This window comes from Tamandua tetradactyla, chromosome 7, assembly GCF_023851605.1.
Source record: "Tamandua tetradactyla isolate mTamTet1 chromosome 7, mTamTet1.pri, whole genome shotgun sequence".
Classification (NCBI taxonomy): domain Eukaryota; kingdom Metazoa; phylum Chordata; class Mammalia; order Pilosa; family Myrmecophagidae; genus Tamandua; species Tamandua tetradactyla.
The window spans coordinates 73,637,261-73,653,631 of record NC_135333.1 but is presented as its reverse complement, the minus strand read 5'-3'; the positions used below and the strand labels follow the sequence as shown (position 1 = coordinate 73,653,631).

The window sequence follows — 16,371 nt, the reverse complement described above, 5'->3', positions numbered from 1 at the left end:
TGAACAATGACTGGTTAACGGTACAAGTAGGAGGAAGTTCTTAACATGAACTAGAACAAATGTGTGTCACTATTACAAGGTGTAAATAATAGGGTTGTTGCTTTAGTTTGTTAAGGCTGCCAGAATGTAATATACAGGAATGGAATGACTTTTAAAAAGGGAATTTATTAAGTTGCAAGTTTACAATTCCAAGGCCATAGAAATGTCCGAACTAAGGCCTCCAGAGTAAGACAGCTTAACTCCAATGAAGGGTGATGATGTTCTGGGTTTCTCAGCTCAGAAGACTCTGCTGCTTTCTCTCCTCATTTCATAAGGCTTCCCTGGGGGCATTTTTTTCTTCATCTCCAGAGGTCTCTGGCTGTGTGGGCCTGTGAGTCCTCTTAAAGGACTCCAGTAGATGACCCACCTTGATGGATGGAGACACTTCTCCATGGAAACCGCCTAATCAAAAGGTACCACCCACAATTGGCTGGGTCACATTTCTATGGAAATAATAGAAAAGATCCCACCCAGTAATATTGAATGAGAATTTAAAAAACATGGCTTTTCTGAGGTACACAACAGTTTCAAACCATCACAGTGGTATGTGGGAAAAAAAGGTCAACAGTTAACAGTAACACTGTAATATTCTTTCATTAATTATAACAAAGGCCCTATACCAAAGCTAAACTGAAATAATAGGCGGGTATAAGAGGTATGGGATTTTTTTCAGAAGAAATGAGAATGTTCTCATATTGATTGTGGTGGTTATACCAAGATTATACCAAGAGCCATTGATTGTGCACTTAGGATGGATTGTATGTTATATGACTAAAACTTAAAAAAAATCAGTTTTTACCATAGATATATGGGTTTATTTCTGCTTTCTCGATTCTATTCCATTGCTCTATATGTCTGTTCTTATGCCAGTACCACTGTGGTAGTTTGAAGCTGAATGGACCCCAAAAGATCATTTTTTTAAAGCTAATCCATTTCAGTGGATATAAGTATGTTGTGGGTGGGAACTTTTGATTAGGTTATTTCAGTTGAGGTGTGTCTTAATCCTCTTACTGGAGTCCTTTATAAGAGGATAAAATACAGAGAAAGATGCAGAAGCTGAGAAAGCAAGCCACAGAAATGTAGAGGAAGCCACTGAAGCCAGAAGCTGGAAGCAACAAAACCCAGAATAGAAAGGAGAGACCAGCAGATGCCGCTCTGTGTCTTGCGGTCTGACAGCAGTCCAGGTCATTTACAGCCTGTCTAAAGGAAGAAGGTATCATTTTTTGTTGCCTCGATTTGCAACAATTTAACAGCCTCAGAACTGCAAGTTGGTAAACTAATAAGCTCAAATTGGTAAAAAGCCAGCCCATTTCTGGTATATTGCATTTTGGCAGCTTTAGCAAAGTAAAGCAACCATACTGCTTAGTTACTGTAGCTTTGTAATAAATTTCATAATCTGAAAATAAGTCCTTCAACTTTGTTCTTTTTTCAAGATGATTTTGGCTGTTTGGGGTCCCTTGCCCTTCCACGTGAATTTGGTTATTAGCTTTTCCATTTCTGTGAAGTAGGCTGATGGAATTTTGATTGGGATTCTGCAATCCCAGTGTTGGTATATTAAAAATATTTTAGTCTTCCAGTCCATGAGCATGAGATCTTTCCATTTATTTAGGTCTTTAGTTTCTTTCAGTAATGATTTGAAGTTTTCTGCATACAAAAGTATTTTACATTCTTGGTTAAATTTATTCCTAGATATTTTAATTCTTTTAGTTGTTATTGTAAATGGAATTGTTTTCTTGGTTTTCTTTTTGGATTGTTAATTGCCTATTTACAGAAATTCCAGACTGACTTTGCTTGGGCCATCATTTCCTGTTTCTTTGTATGTTTTTAAACCTTTGTTTCACGTTGGACATTTTAATATTTTAATGTACTATCTCTGGGATTTAGACACTGAGGGAAGTATTCCTTAAGCTTGTATCCAGCTAGTGTTATGACAGAGATTTCCTTGAATACAGGGCTTACAAAAAAAAAGTAATAATAATAATAAATAAAGACCTTTAGCAGTCTTTGCAGATTGTCCACAGGGACTCCCCAGTCTTCTCTGCATAAATTGTCTTGTCCTGGGCATGCGTGTGAGGCTGTAGGAATTCCCCATTTACATGGATCCATATGTCCCTGTCCACAGGAAACTGCCCTTCCTCATGGTCTCAGGAGTTACTCTATTTCACAGCCAGCAACCTTTGCTCCAGGCAACTGCAATTTGACTGTTCTTTTACCACATTCTACAGGAGAGCTTTCTGAGCTGCCACTATGCATACAGCAATGTTTGGGATGGTGAGCCTGTAATAAATGTCCTGGGTCAGTCTCTCAGAGAGCCACCTGACAGAGTGGCACAGACATACATACACCCAGTATGTGTATGAAGGTTACTCTACTCTCTCTGGGACCAGGACTAGGGAGAGTATAGGCTGGGAGTATAGGCTGGCTCTGTGCCAATCTGGTGAGGGACTGGGGAAGGGGCAAGCCAGGGAGCCATAAAGAGGCTTTCCTACTGCTTTCTTTAAGTGATGTATTGAAATATTAACTTTCTTTTAGATTGTTATTTAAAGGGTTTGCTCGATAAGTAATTTTTTTATTAGAAAAGTTGGAAGTTTAAAGAAAAATCATGCACAAAATACAGAGTTCCCATATACCCCCATATTACTAACACCTTGCATTAGTGTGGTATATTTTTCACTTGTTACAATTCATGAAAGACCATTTTTACAATTGTACTGTTAACTATAGTCATTGTTTGTAATAGGATCCACTGAGTTGTACAGTCTTATGTTTATTACTATTTTTTTAACTTTTTAAATTGTATAATATATACACAGAGCAAAGAGAGAAAAAAGCAATAGCTTTCAAAGCACTCTTCAACAAGTAGTTATAGGACAGATCCCAGAGGTTTTCATGGGCTACCATATCATCATCTCAGATTTTTCCTTCTAGCTGCTCCAGAACATTGGAGGCTAGAAGGAGTATATATATTTTCATCATCACTTTTTATTTGTTTTTTTTTAAAATTATTCTAGTAATATACATGACCTAAAATTTCCCCTTTTAGCCACATACCAATATATAATCAGTGCTATTAATTACATTCCTGCTACTTTTAAGTTGCCTTTTTCTTGATTCATCACTTGCTCTGTTACTCCAACCCTTTAGTTGTTTTCTAGAACTTTGAGGCAGATGTTTCTGTCAGTTCTTGTTGGTTGTTCAAGGTTTCTGTCCGGGAATGGAGCCTTGGAATGTTTCACACTGCCATCTTGATCAGGATAGGGTCCTCTTCCAGCAGTTTTGTGGTTTTATCTCTTATCTCATTCTTAGTTCCTGGTTCTTTGATCCATGTTGGGTTAATTTTTGTTATGGTGTGAGGGAGGGGTTCACTTTCTTTGGCATGTGAATATCCACTTTTTCCATCCCTATTTGTTGGAAGACTATTCTTTCTCCATCGTGTAGACTTGTTACCCTTCTTTGTATTGAATTTTTTTTTTTTTGCATGTGTGTGTGTATTGAATTTTGAAAGTGGTTTTTATTTAACGAGGGAACTGATAGCATGATGGAAACTGGACTGGGGCCCAGGACTGACCCGTGGGGGTCTACTAGGCAGTTTTCCTCCCTCATGACTTACTTCTTCATGAATTTGGGTGTCACCTGTGTGCAGAGGTCAATTTTAGTATATTATGTGTTTCTGGAGTCAACACCTTTATGCCTCACTTCTGATTTAGGATTTCTAGGAGGTTCTAAGCACTTCTCAAAATTATATCACTGAACATAGTGGTGGCAGGGAGTGCACTTCCTGGGGGAATCTGTCTGTCTAGACATGCATATAGTTGGTTTGGCATGACTAACTTTAAATAAAAGCAGCCATTTTTTTTTTTTTTTCTCTAGCGACCCACATCAGAAACTCTGAATTTTTTTCTTTATAAGCTCTCAATCCTGCCTCCTCAAGTATGCATGCCAGTTCAGTCTGTACCCCTCTCTCATAATGTCATTGTTTATTTATTTGCAGGATGTTAAAAATATTTTCTAATGAGACTGAAAGGGAAAAAAAAAAACAATAATGCTTTTGGTTTTGATGTTTGTGTGGGCTCCTTCTAAAGAACAAGGTCAAGGACAGGGGCCCTTCTTGGAATATGGAATGCCCAGCACATAAATAGGGAAAAGACCCACATCAAAGCATATTGAATTAAATTTTAGGGATAAAAGGTCCTGAGGATTTCAGGGAACAAAAAGCAATTATGTACAAAATGTAGATCAGAGTGATAGTAGCGGTGCTAGATGGAGACAGTGAAATGGTATCTTAAAAATCAAGGTAAAAATAATATTTAAACTGGAATTCTATATCTAGTCAGATTATCAATCAAATATAAGGCTAGACTAAAGTCATTTTCAGACATGAAAAATTCCAAATTATTTTGCCTCTGATGCACCCATTTGCAAGAACCTGTGATGGTATTGATCTGCCAAACAAAGAAAATAGCAGGAAGGAGGAAGACCTGGATACAGGCAATCCTACTTAAGAGGGAGAAGAAGGGAATTTCCAGAAAAAAGGCAAATTATATGACAGGTTTGAGGAAGAGGAAAATTTTATTGAAAAGGATTTTGAAGGCCTCTTGGAGTTTGTAGGTGTTCAAAGAAAAAAGAACAATTGAGAAAAGGGAGATAATTATTAACTCCTGGCAAAACAAAAAGTTTTGCAAGTGAAGACATGTAAGTGCAATTACCAGGTGGTTTTAGTTATAGAATAGTGTTGACTTTAGTGACTATAGGACATAGCTATAAACAAAAGATAATAAACAATTTCTCTTTGTGAAAAAAAATCACAAATCCACCTTCAGCACCTGGAGCTGACACTTCACTGCAGAGCTTACGGGAGGAAGCAGACCCAGCTTGATCATTCCCCTCATCTCTGTCCATGTAAGAAACAATTTGAGGAGGGTGAGGTTGCTATCAGACCTTAAGTGGGGAGAGTGTAGACTGGAGAGGGGGTCTTTTCCTTCTCCTCCACTCGTGGTACCTTCCCCTCTCTGAAGCTGAATGAGGGAAGGAAGCTCCAAGAGAATCCCTTGTAAAGGGTGGTCTTCTCCATAGGCTACACATCATGACAGCTGGCTTCCCAAAGAGTGAGTGAGAGTGAGAGAGATGGGGGTGGTGGGGGTGGGAAAGAGGCAGGGGGTGCAGCAGAAGAGAGATCAGAAGAGAATGACCAAGACGAAGCTACAATTTCTTTTGTAGCTTTATCTCAGAAGTGACATGCCATCACGTTGGTTCTGAGATAGGCAGGAGCCCAGTCATATAGGCCTTGGCCTATATATAATAACAAATTTGGATTCTGTTCTGCTCTTATAAAAGTGATGGAAATTCCCTGGAAAGTTTTGACCAGGACCTGAACATGCCTTTTGTGAGGGATGTGATTCAAACCCCAACAGCCCTAAAATTCCAGACTCACAAACATCCAGAAATAGATGGTAATATGAAATTAGATGCTGATTATTTTATTGGTAGATTGAAGACAGTTATGATTGCATTGATCCAAAGTCAAGGCTTTCTGAAGGACCATTATCATCATACCCGTTTTCTAAAACAAACAAAAAGGAAGGTTAAAGGGAAGACATTACACACAGGCAGTTTCTAATCCTTTGCTGGTATTACTGGAAGTGTGGTATGTGAGAGCTATCCTCCCTCCTTCCTCACTTCCCTCTCTCCTTCTCTTCATTTTCAAAATTCACTGTTTTTATATGTCTAGCAAATAACGTGCTCTAAATTGGTGCTGATAAGAGAAACATATTCTTCAGTTATTGATCTTTTGGTTGATACTCAAAATATGCAAAGATATCTAAAAAAATGATCACTGAAACATTTCTTACAATGCTGAAAAACTGAAAACAGCCTAAATGCCCACTGACAGGGGGCTGGTGAAAGAAATCATGGCACAGCCACACAATGAAATGCTTTACGATTATTACAAGAGACTAACTAGATCTTTATCTCTATGAACTGATGTGGAAGTTTTCTAAGAAATATTGTTATTGGAAAAAAACAGCATATAGGTCTGCGTATAAAGTATGATTCATTTGTAGAAAAAAGGATTATACATGCTTATATAGTAAAATATTTCTAAGAGATGTCCAAGAAAGAGCTAACAGTGGTGTTTTGGAGTGGGAAAAGGGAGAGGTTAGGATGAGATACGCCTTTAAGAGTCAGCTTCATACCCTTCTGTTCTGTTTGATTTTTTTATTTGTTAGCATGAGGATGAATTAATCTAAACATAACTATTTTAAAAACTAGATAACGTTTAGCAGCATGAGTTAAAATATAATGTAGCAGGCATACTGGACCCAAGAGGCCTCAAGTGAAGCTGAAGAGATGGATCTGTGAGAAGGCAGAGGGCCCAAAGAGAACCCTGTCCTTCTTCCTGAATACCAACCCAATTTTAGACAGGTAATCATCAGGAAAAAGGAAAATTTGCAGCTGTGTTTCTAAAAATATGGTCCGCATCAGTATTATCTCTGAGAGCTTATGGGAAATACAGGGTCTTACTATCCTATCCCAGAATATATGAATTAAAATCTTTAGTAATGGGTCCAGGACTATGTCACTTCAACATATCTGTACATGAATCATAGGTGCACTAAAGTCTGAGAACTACAGGAGCGAGGACATTGGATGGAGAGTGACCCTTGGTCATACCTGTTATTGGGTTCCTCATAACTAGGGTTCATATTTGCATTGGCACGCTTCACACAACCACGGGCAGGTGGTGGTCTCTGGTAGTTTCCAGGAGAAGGTGGGAGGTCCTTATTGTTAGGGCCTCCTGATTGGGCTGGTTCTTGTTGATTTTTAGGAGGAGGATTGTATTGACCGTCCCCTGGTGGAAATGATTTCTGTTGAGGACCATTATCTTGGTTTTTGTCATCAGGAGGGGGTCCCTGAGGCCTCTCTGCATCTGTATGGGTACACACAATAGTAGTTGAGCACAGTGATGGAAGACTCTACTTTTATTTTACCTCTGTTGACACTATAAGTCAGTCCTTTCATTCCAAGAACCTGCTTCTCAACTGCTAACCTCTCTCCTGCCCACTGCTTTCTCATGCATTTTTTTTTCTTAATACATATACTGGTAATATTGAAAATCTTGTTTCTCTGTACTTTGAAAGGGACAAGCACGTATCCTCACAATTGGCAAACAAGGTCTTGGATATTTTCCTAGAATTCCTAGACGATATTGCCATAAGTAAATGCTAGTTATGTTGCCAGGTATATTTTGAGCCTCTGAAATAATTTATCAACTGTGACTTCACCTCTGGGCCGCTGAGCTCTACCTGGAAATTAGAGCTGGTTCTCCAGTGTCCAAAACCCAGGTAGAGAAATAATAAGATGGATAAGAGAAAGACAAAGAGAGGGACTGCACAGTATTCATGGAAGAAGTGTGGCACAATTTTATCATCTGCAGGGACACAGATGTGAACAAAACACAGAGAAAAGGGCCTCAGACCCTTATATCTTTTGCATTTCAACTGAAAGCTAAATATTAATAGAGTAGAATAACGGGGAAGAAAGAAATAGCTGATAGGTTCTCAATTGGAGGGAAGTGTAGAATTGGGACTATTTGCCTTCTGAGCCCTCTGCAGTCTTAACTGACCTGGGAGAAAAGGACACCTACTACTCTTGTCATCCAAGCCAGGAATCTCAATTATCCAGGCTGGTAGCCCAGCTCATGGTCCCCCAAATCAAGGTTGGGTAAGTTTGCTTTTGTCTTTAGGGGAACAAACACTACTCAATTCCTAGTGAGGAAATGATAATAACCAGGCACTGAAAACTGGAGAATTCATAAGAAAAAAAGGGAAAGAAGGTTGAAAGATGGTTAGTTATTAAGGTATTAATAATACATTAATTAAATGATACCTGCTATTGAGGTGGAGTGTTCATCATTGATGACATCCAGGAAAAGAAGCACAGGATGAAGTGAGAAGTCATGTATCTTTCACCGTTCACCTGTTCTAGAGAGAAAGGGATTCTTCCCCTATGTTAAATGTGTCAACCACTGTCTGTAAGGCTGTTGAAAAGGGAGGAAGGTGTTGGGGAGTGGGGGGAGTTGTTACTATGCTGAGTATCAACCACTCATCAAAGATAGAAAAGCCTTCTCTAGTCCTCCCTGGGATTCTGGGTATTTCAATGAACTATTTAGCACTTTCCCACCTCCATTAAATACTTTACCTTAACATGCTTTCTAAAAAAGGGGGCTAAAAGGAGTAAACATTTGGACATAATCTTCCAAATATTGCTTACAGCACATTGAATATTAAAGGTGAGTGGGAGAAAAATGAGAAAACTAGGCCCTGCTATCTCTATATCTCTATGCAGAGAGAGTAAAATTTAATATCCCGTTGTCTATCTCTGAAATGGCACTGGTGTGTAATTATCTCCCCCATCTCTCATGCATCCCCTAGCAAGTCCACTTCCATTCACCCTCTATTCTGATTACTCTAATATCCTTACAATTGGACTACCCTGTGTCAGTCTTACCATCTGCCAGTGCCTCCTTCATATCACATTCAGAGAGTCCTTTCTAGAAATGCAAATCTTATCTTGTCACTCTTCATTGGGTTTCAATTGTGCTTTGAATAAATTGTATGAGCTTTGGTGTGAAGTAAAGACAAGACCGGCCTTATCTTTATCATAAATACTCTGCAGCCTCAGCTTTCCTCTCCAACTCCTCCCTTCTCCAGACCCTCCCTTATTGCAGTGATCTCTAAAGCCCCAGGCAGAGGTGTAGCACCTCTGCTCACCATCTTGTACCGTTATCTTGAGCTGAGCTCAGGACCAGCAAGCCCGCTGCGAGCAGTACTAGCAGCATCTTGGAGAAAGCTCTGGAGTTGCTCCCACTTCTGTGCTGGGAGAAACTGGGCAGCTTCCTTTATAAAGACCATCAGAACAATGGCCCTTTGAGCTCTGTCCTGGATAGAACTCTCACCTGATAGAGTTGTTTTAGTTTGCTCATATCAAGTCACCTGCATCCCTTATTTATCTTTGGAACTTAGCCCAGCAGGATGGGATGGATAGGGTGTTGTTAGCATCTCATTTCTAAAAGGTACAATGTATGACTTGGGAAACATTTTTAAGGCAAAGTGCCCAAGTAATCAACACATTTCGGAATTGAATTATGTCATCATTTGATTTTCATTTTCAGTGTATTTGGCAGGATTGTTTCTCTGTTCATCCACTGTGGTGTGTGTATATATGCATGTGTGTGTGTGTGTTTTGGCAGTGATTCTACAGCCTAAAGTGAAGGTCAATATCTTTGGCCATTAATATAGGCCACATTCCATCATTGCGTGTATACATTCGCATATGATATTTAGCTAAAGTTTTCAATGAAATATAGACCATTTATTTTTAATTTTGAAATTCAGTGATGAAAACATACCCTTGGGCAGACAAGATCACAGGAGGTTGGCTCTCAGACTGCTCAGGCTCAAAAAGATTGTTCAATATTCTCCAGATCTGGCTATAATTGCAGAAAGCTTGATGTTGTAGAACACAGTTGACCCCGAACATTATATTTTTGTTAGTATCCTTACTAATGATACCTATGATACTTAGTGAAAACAAAAATGGCCACAGACACCACCAGAGGCTATCTAGAGCAGAGCAAAAGTCTATCTGCATTGAGTCCAAGATTCCTTGAAGGAAACATGCTTTTTATTTATTTATTTATTTTATTTAGGGCAAGTAGGTAGAAAATTTATTGAGTTTACGTGCAAAGAGGGAGTATGCAGGCACTCTCACAAGATGATGCAGGCAAAGAGGCCCCCAATATTGGGACCACCTGCTTATTGCTTCTCCGTACTTACACCCCCTCCTGTTCCTAGGAAAAAAGCTATTTCATGTCTCAAAGACTTCTCCCATGTTGTTCCCCTTTCTTAGGATGTTGTATAAGTTCAGTGTGGGCCTTATTTCTTCTAGGAAATATTTGCTAACCACCTCCACTGATAGTTTAGTGGCCACACATTCATTCCAAGAAGGATGCCACATTTATGTACTCCAACTGCATTTTATTGCCCATTTTTAAAAAAAAATCAAGTTTTATGATAGAACTTTTTAAAATATGTCTTCTCTTTCTAAAAAAATATTTTTATTGACAAGTCATCACACACATACAGTCCATACACAGTGTACATTCAATGGCTTACAATATCATCACATAGTTGTATATTCATCACTATGATAATTTTTTAGAACATTTCCATCATTCCAGAAAAAGAAATGAAAAGAAAAACTCTCTATGCTAGAATTTTTATAGAATTTCTATAGATAGAAAAGATTGTTCTTCAACACAGGAAATTTTTCTGTGCAATATTCTAATAACCAGTTCTGCCCATTTTCCTTCTGAAACATATTCATAGATATTTTATCTTCTGAATCAATCCTTTTGTGTTATTTGATCTGCATTTTGGGAGAATTCCTTTATTTAATGTTCCAAATCAGGGTTTACTCTGCTCTTCACTAGCTTTGTTGAATTTTTATTTTAAAATTTTGACTAAGTTATTGTGTTTTTGAAAAGTCCTTTTGGATTACAGTTATTTGCTGTACTGATCTCTTCCTTTTCAGCTGCTGATTATTCTGTTATATCCAGTGGTTGCCTCCTTATCATTTTCATTGAAGGTTTAGATTAGTCAGTATCATCTACTGGTTTGAAAGGATGTATGGACCCTAGAAAAAGCCATGTTTTAATCAAAATCCCATTTCGTAAAGGCAGAATAATCCCTACTCAATACTGTATGTTTGAAGCTGTAATCAGATCATCTCCCTGGAGATATGATTTAATCAAGAGTGGTTGTTAAACTGGATTAGGTGACAACATGTCTCCACACATTTGGGTGGGTCTTGATTAGTTTCTGAAGTCCTATAAAAGAGGAAACATTTTGGAGAATAGGAGATTCAGAGACAGCAGAGAATGCTGTACCACCATGAAGCAGAGAGTCCATCAGCCAGCGCTTTGGAGATGAAGAAGGAAGACGCCTCCCAGGGAGCTTCATGAAACAGGAAGCCAGGAGAGAAAGCTAGCAGATGACACCGTGTTTGCCATGTGCCCTTCCCCTTGAGAGAGAGTTCCTGAATTTCATCAGCCTTCTTGAACCAAGGTATCTTTTCCTGGATGCTTTTGATTGGACATTTCTATAGACGTGTTTTAATTGGGACATTTTCTTGTCCTTAGAACTGTAAACTAGCAACTTATTAAATTCCCCTTTTTAAAAGCCATTCCATTTCTGGTATATTGCATTCTGGCAGCTAGCAAACTAGAACAATCAGCTACTTATTAAGAACGCATATAGATATTATTGTTCACCGTTTTTTTGTTGTTGTGTTATAGCACAACTTATATATATATCAATGACAAAAAAATTAGTATCATTTAAATATCTCAAGATAAAATACCTTTGAATGGGAGCTTCCTTTCCAGCACTCTGAGGTTACAAGACTTATCTAGAATATTTACTACTGTGTAAAATGAAGACTGCTTAAATTGAATGGGGGTGGGGGGAGGGCCTGTGGTTTTTCTTTTGATTAATTGCTGTAACACTGTCCTTCAGGTGGCTGAGGGAGTTTCATATTTCCTTTAGACATCATTAGGCACCAAAGCTTTTGTAGGACAACTTTGATGCTGTATGAATTCTGCCATCTTGCTAGCACTGATATGGCTCTTGGGTCCACCACTCCATTAGAACTATTAATTCCATTCATATTAATTTTTCAAATCTTATAAAAGGGGTGCTTCTGGGTATTTAGGTCCACAGTCTATTTTAAGGCTGTGTATTCTGTTTTCATACATTGTACAAGTCCATGGTGCTGCCATCTTGCATTTCTGTCCTATTGTTCAGTTTTGGTGCATTGGCAGGGCTAGTGATTATTTGAGAGTAGTTTGGCAGGGGGTGTCAAATGGATTAACTATGTGGCTGGAAATCCTAAAAACAGGCCCCTTGACAAGTGTGGATGAGTGGATGCTGTGCTATGCATATAAGTGTCTGGGTCTACTCCTTTCTGAAGAGTTGCAGAAAATATCACAGAAAGGCTTCCTAACTCAGTGGGGTTTGCTGTACATGACTTTGCCCTTGCAAGGGAACCAGGCAGACTGGCATTTTTTTCCTGGTATAGTTATGCATATATTCTAAAAGGGCTAAGATATTTGCAGTTGCAGTTCTTCTCTGGCTGTATGGGAAGGCAGAATGGTTCTAGCTGGGCTTTGTGGAGGGAGGTCTCCCTTTAAGGAGTGAGGTCTGCCCTTCCCCCATGAATCTGGAGGAGTGTTATGACTGCTTTGACTAACAGAGTATGTCAGAAATGATGCTTTGTGACTTTTGAGTATAGATCTTAAAAATGCCATGAAATTCCAACTTGTTCTTTTGGGGACCTGGCTGCCATACTGTGAGGAAGCCCAAACTAGCTAAGCATAGAAACCACAAAGAAAGGCCTTTGTGTTCTGACAGCTCACATGGGATGCTGCATTAGTCAGGGTTCTCTAGGGAAACAGAACAAACAGAAGATAACTATACATATTATGAGATCTTCATAAGAATCACCTCACATGACTGAGGGGATGGGTAAGTCCAAATTCCACAGAGCAGGTCACAAGCTGGGACCTCTGATGATTTTCATGAATTTCCTAGGAGAAGCTGACTGGCTGAAGTAGATATGGAAATTTTCTCTTCTGAATGCTGAAATCAACACTTCTTTTGAAGCTTTCAACTGATCAGATAAGACTTCTCTCACTGTTGAAGGCAATCTCCTCAGCTGCTTGTAGATGCAATCAGCCCTAGATGCAATCAATTTACTGATGATTTAAGTCCAAAAAATAGCCTCATAGTAACAGTCAGGCCAGTACTTGCTTGAACAAACAACTGGGCACTATTACCTGGTCAAGTTGACACATGAACCTAACCATACCAGTTGCTAACTAATAACCAGCATCAACTGCTAACATGTGAGTAAAGTTACCTCTAGGTGGTTTTTTATTGAGTTACCCTCTGTGTCTTGTCCAAATTTGACTCAAAGAATCGATGAGCATAATATAATTGTTCATTTATGCCACTAAGTTTTGGGGTATACCAAAGGAAGAGTAACTGGAACAGGATGAGTCTTATAGCTGACAATGTATTGGTTGTGGGCTTTTGTTTTTTAGTGATACCTAAAGTTATGGTGTGTTTGACAATCCATAAGCATCCTAGATTCAGGGAAATATAATGAGAATGAAAAGTCTTTATATAGTGGTGCCAAGAATGTCTTAGACCACTGATACCACTTTTGTTTATTTCATCGTGTATGCCATTGTAAGTGTGTGGAAAGAAGTGGAATTCTGGGTCAAAGAGTGTACAGTTTGAAAATGTTAATATATACTTCCCTAAAAAATACCTGTACTAATTTATGATGTTAGGAGCAGCACCTGAAGATAATGGTTTGCCGATATGTTCTCATTCCTTGATACCTGTTACTTTTATTTTTTAAAAGTTTTACTGAAATATATTTACACACCATACAATCCATCCAATGTATACAATTAATGGCTCACAGTATAATGATAGGGTTGTGCATTCATCACCACAGTAAATTTTAGAGCATTTTCATATACGGCCCTGATTAGAAGAAAGGTCATTCACAGGAGCCATTGAAATGGATCAAGTAATATTAACTTATTCAAAGAATAGAGATGGGGACAGAATATGACAGAGGGAACAGCAACATCACCCAGGACAGTGGAGGCGTGGGGTGCTGAACCCGAAAAGACTCTCCAGTGTGTTCATGACCATACAGGATGAGTCTGGGTGAGGGTCAAATTTGCTTGAAACTGAACTGTCCCCTCCAGACTCTGCAGTTCGTAAGTCAGGCTGCGGTGGCTGAACAAGTGTGTGGGCTGAGGTGGATTAATACCTTTATCTGACCAGGGCACCATCTATCATAAGGTTTTATAACTTACATTATGACCGCAGAATAAATTACCATACATTCAGGCAAGAGCATATTTATCACCCTCAGCTCTTCAGCCTAATAAACAGGAAACCAGATGCCTTTATAAGTCATGCTAACAGTCTCATATTAGTCAGAGAATGTGTTTTGCAATAATATTTGTCCATTTTTATATTTTTGTAGGTTGTTTATTGTTCGGTTTAATTTCTTTATATATTATAGGTATCAATCCTTTGTGCAATATATACTGTGTAAATATGTTCTCTTGATTTTCCAAATGTCTTTTTAATTTTGTTAGTGGTATCTTTTGCTGTAAGCATGTTAATATTTTGATGTGATCAAATATCATAACATAAAAAAAAAATTATGTGTTTTGTGTCTTGTGCTAGAGTGCTTTTTCTATCTCACCATCATAAACTTCTTTATTCTATTTCCTTACCTCAGCATCATAAACATATAATTTTTTAAACATTTTAAAATGTGTAATATATACAAAGCAAAGAAAGAAAAAAGCAATAGTTTACAAAGTAGCATCTCGACTCTATTTGAACTGGGACACATAGGTCTATACAACTCCTTTCAATCATGTTCACCTTCAATATGGTAATATTACTTATAGACCCACTAGAGAACCACCTTCACTTCTATCTATCCCCTTACATTTGAGTTCAACCGCATTAACTAACTGTTGACCCTTCTCTAGCTTTTATACATCTTTAAGTCCCCTATATTCTGTATTATAAGCTTCTGATTTTACCACTACCATGCTCATAAAAGTGGAGTCATATAGTATCTATCCTTTTGTATCTGGCTTATTTCACTCAACATACAAATATTTTTAAAAATCACTTATATCTCTTTAATCCATTTGAAATGAATTTGACTGGTATGAGGTATAGCTCTAAAATTAGTTTTTAAAAATATTTGAATAGGTAATTGTCATCAAACTATATTGAATAACAAAGTTTTCATCAGTGATTTGAATTACCATTTTATCATATACTGAATTTCCATATTTCCATTTCTTTATAGGTAACATTTGTTGAGCATTGCTTCATACCTCGTATGGTGAAAGATACTTTATATTCATTAACTATTTTAGTCCTCACAACAGTCCCTTGATGTTTCCCTGCATGATTTTCACCTTTCAGGTGAAGAAACAAAAGTTTAACATGATTGAGTGACTTATAAAGTGTCTAGCTTTGGGAAGTATAAGTGTAAGCTTTGGAAAGTATAAAGAATGGGAAGAATTAGCTTTGGGAAGTTTAAACGTACTATACACTTTACAAGTACATTTTATAATAAGAAATACAATGGAAAGCGAGAAGGAAAACAACTTTACTCATAAGAACAACTTAAAATTCCTAGGATCAATGAACAAAAAGTGTCTGGGACTCAGTTGTAGAAAAATGGCCAAACTTTGATGCAGATTATACACTAAAATGTGAATAAATGGAGAATGCTACTAAACTTCTATACAGGAAAATGTAATATTGTAAACAAGCCAATTGACAGTGTGGGACACTGTAGAATAGAGTGATTTGCACTAATATCCTCCCTTACATGACTGGTTTAAGCTTTTCTGTAATAAGTCTGCTAACTTTCATCTAGTCTTTCCAATTCCACAATCTTGTTCACATTGCTTGTATGTTACTATCTAATCTCTCAGTCTCCTTGTCCTTGGGCATTAATTGTTTTCATTCCTTGACTATAATTTTATTGGGGTTTTGGAAAAGAGCAGAAATAAACACATGTTGATTGCACCATGTTTAAATCAAAATGATGAGTGATCTTTCCAATGTGCAGTTCTGATCCTCTTACTTCCTGGGTTAAAATTCAATAGCTTTCAAATATCCTTAAAATAAAAATTTAAATTCCTTAGTATAGCTTAAAAGATCTTCCATAAATTGTCCCTTTGCTTAATTCTTTTTTAAAAAAACTGTGCTCAAGTTATTTTACAAGGTAGAATGCTATTATCTATGCTCCTAATTTTATCAGAACTTGCACATTTCCTTTTTACTGATGCATTGACTATAACATGACCATGGGTTCATGGCTAATTTTCATATGATCGGTGAGTAAGTTCAAGCTAGTTTTCCAACTCTAGAAATAATTTTCAGTGACCAAATACTGCTTTCAACTTGAAGAGTCGAATAAATATGGTTTCCTGTAACAAATGTTCATAGTTTCAAGCTTACCAGATTACTGTCTTTAGAACTACTGAAATAAACCTCTCATATTATAGGAAAATTCTTTATTCCTTCTAGTAAACACACACAGGCAGACATTTACATTGTCTAGGAATGGGGTTTTCCTGATGATTAGTCACCTGCTGCTGTATCAGCATTCTCTCAGGTTTCATCAGTGGTCATCCTTTTCACATTGGCA

The 16,371-nt window shown here is 37.8% G+C and overlaps 1 protein-coding gene and 1 pseudogene across 3 annotated transcripts; both read right to left on the bottom strand.

The window, feature by feature from the left end:
* Positions 1-5,495: 5,495 nt before the first annotated feature.
* LOC143691514 (uncharacterized) lies at positions 5,496-8,956 on the bottom strand. 3 transcript variants are annotated; one of them, XM_077170071.1, is made up of 3 exons: positions 8,821-8,956; positions 6,712-6,967; positions 5,496-5,599 (listed from the first exon to the last, which is right to left on the bottom strand). In XM_077170071.1, the coding sequence occupies exons 1-3, from the start codon at positions 8,876-8,878 to the stop codon at positions 5,587-5,589; spliced, it is 327 nt and encodes a 108-aa protein (XP_077026186.1). In that variant the 5' UTR covers positions 8,879-8,956; the 3' UTR covers positions 5,496-5,586. The 3 variants fall into 3 exon arrangements, with proteins under 3 accessions (XP_077026186.1, XP_077026185.1, XP_077026187.1); XM_077170070.1 differs by having other exon boundaries at positions 6,712-6,970; positions 8,821-8,955; XM_077170072.1 differs by having other exon boundaries at positions 8,801-8,931.
* Positions 8,957-11,589: 2,633 nt separating this feature from the next.
* Positions 11,590-11,878, bottom strand: LOC143690504 (ubiquitin-conjugating enzyme E2 variant 1 pseudogene; annotated as a pseudogene).
* Positions 11,879-16,371: the final 4,493 nt, after the last annotated feature.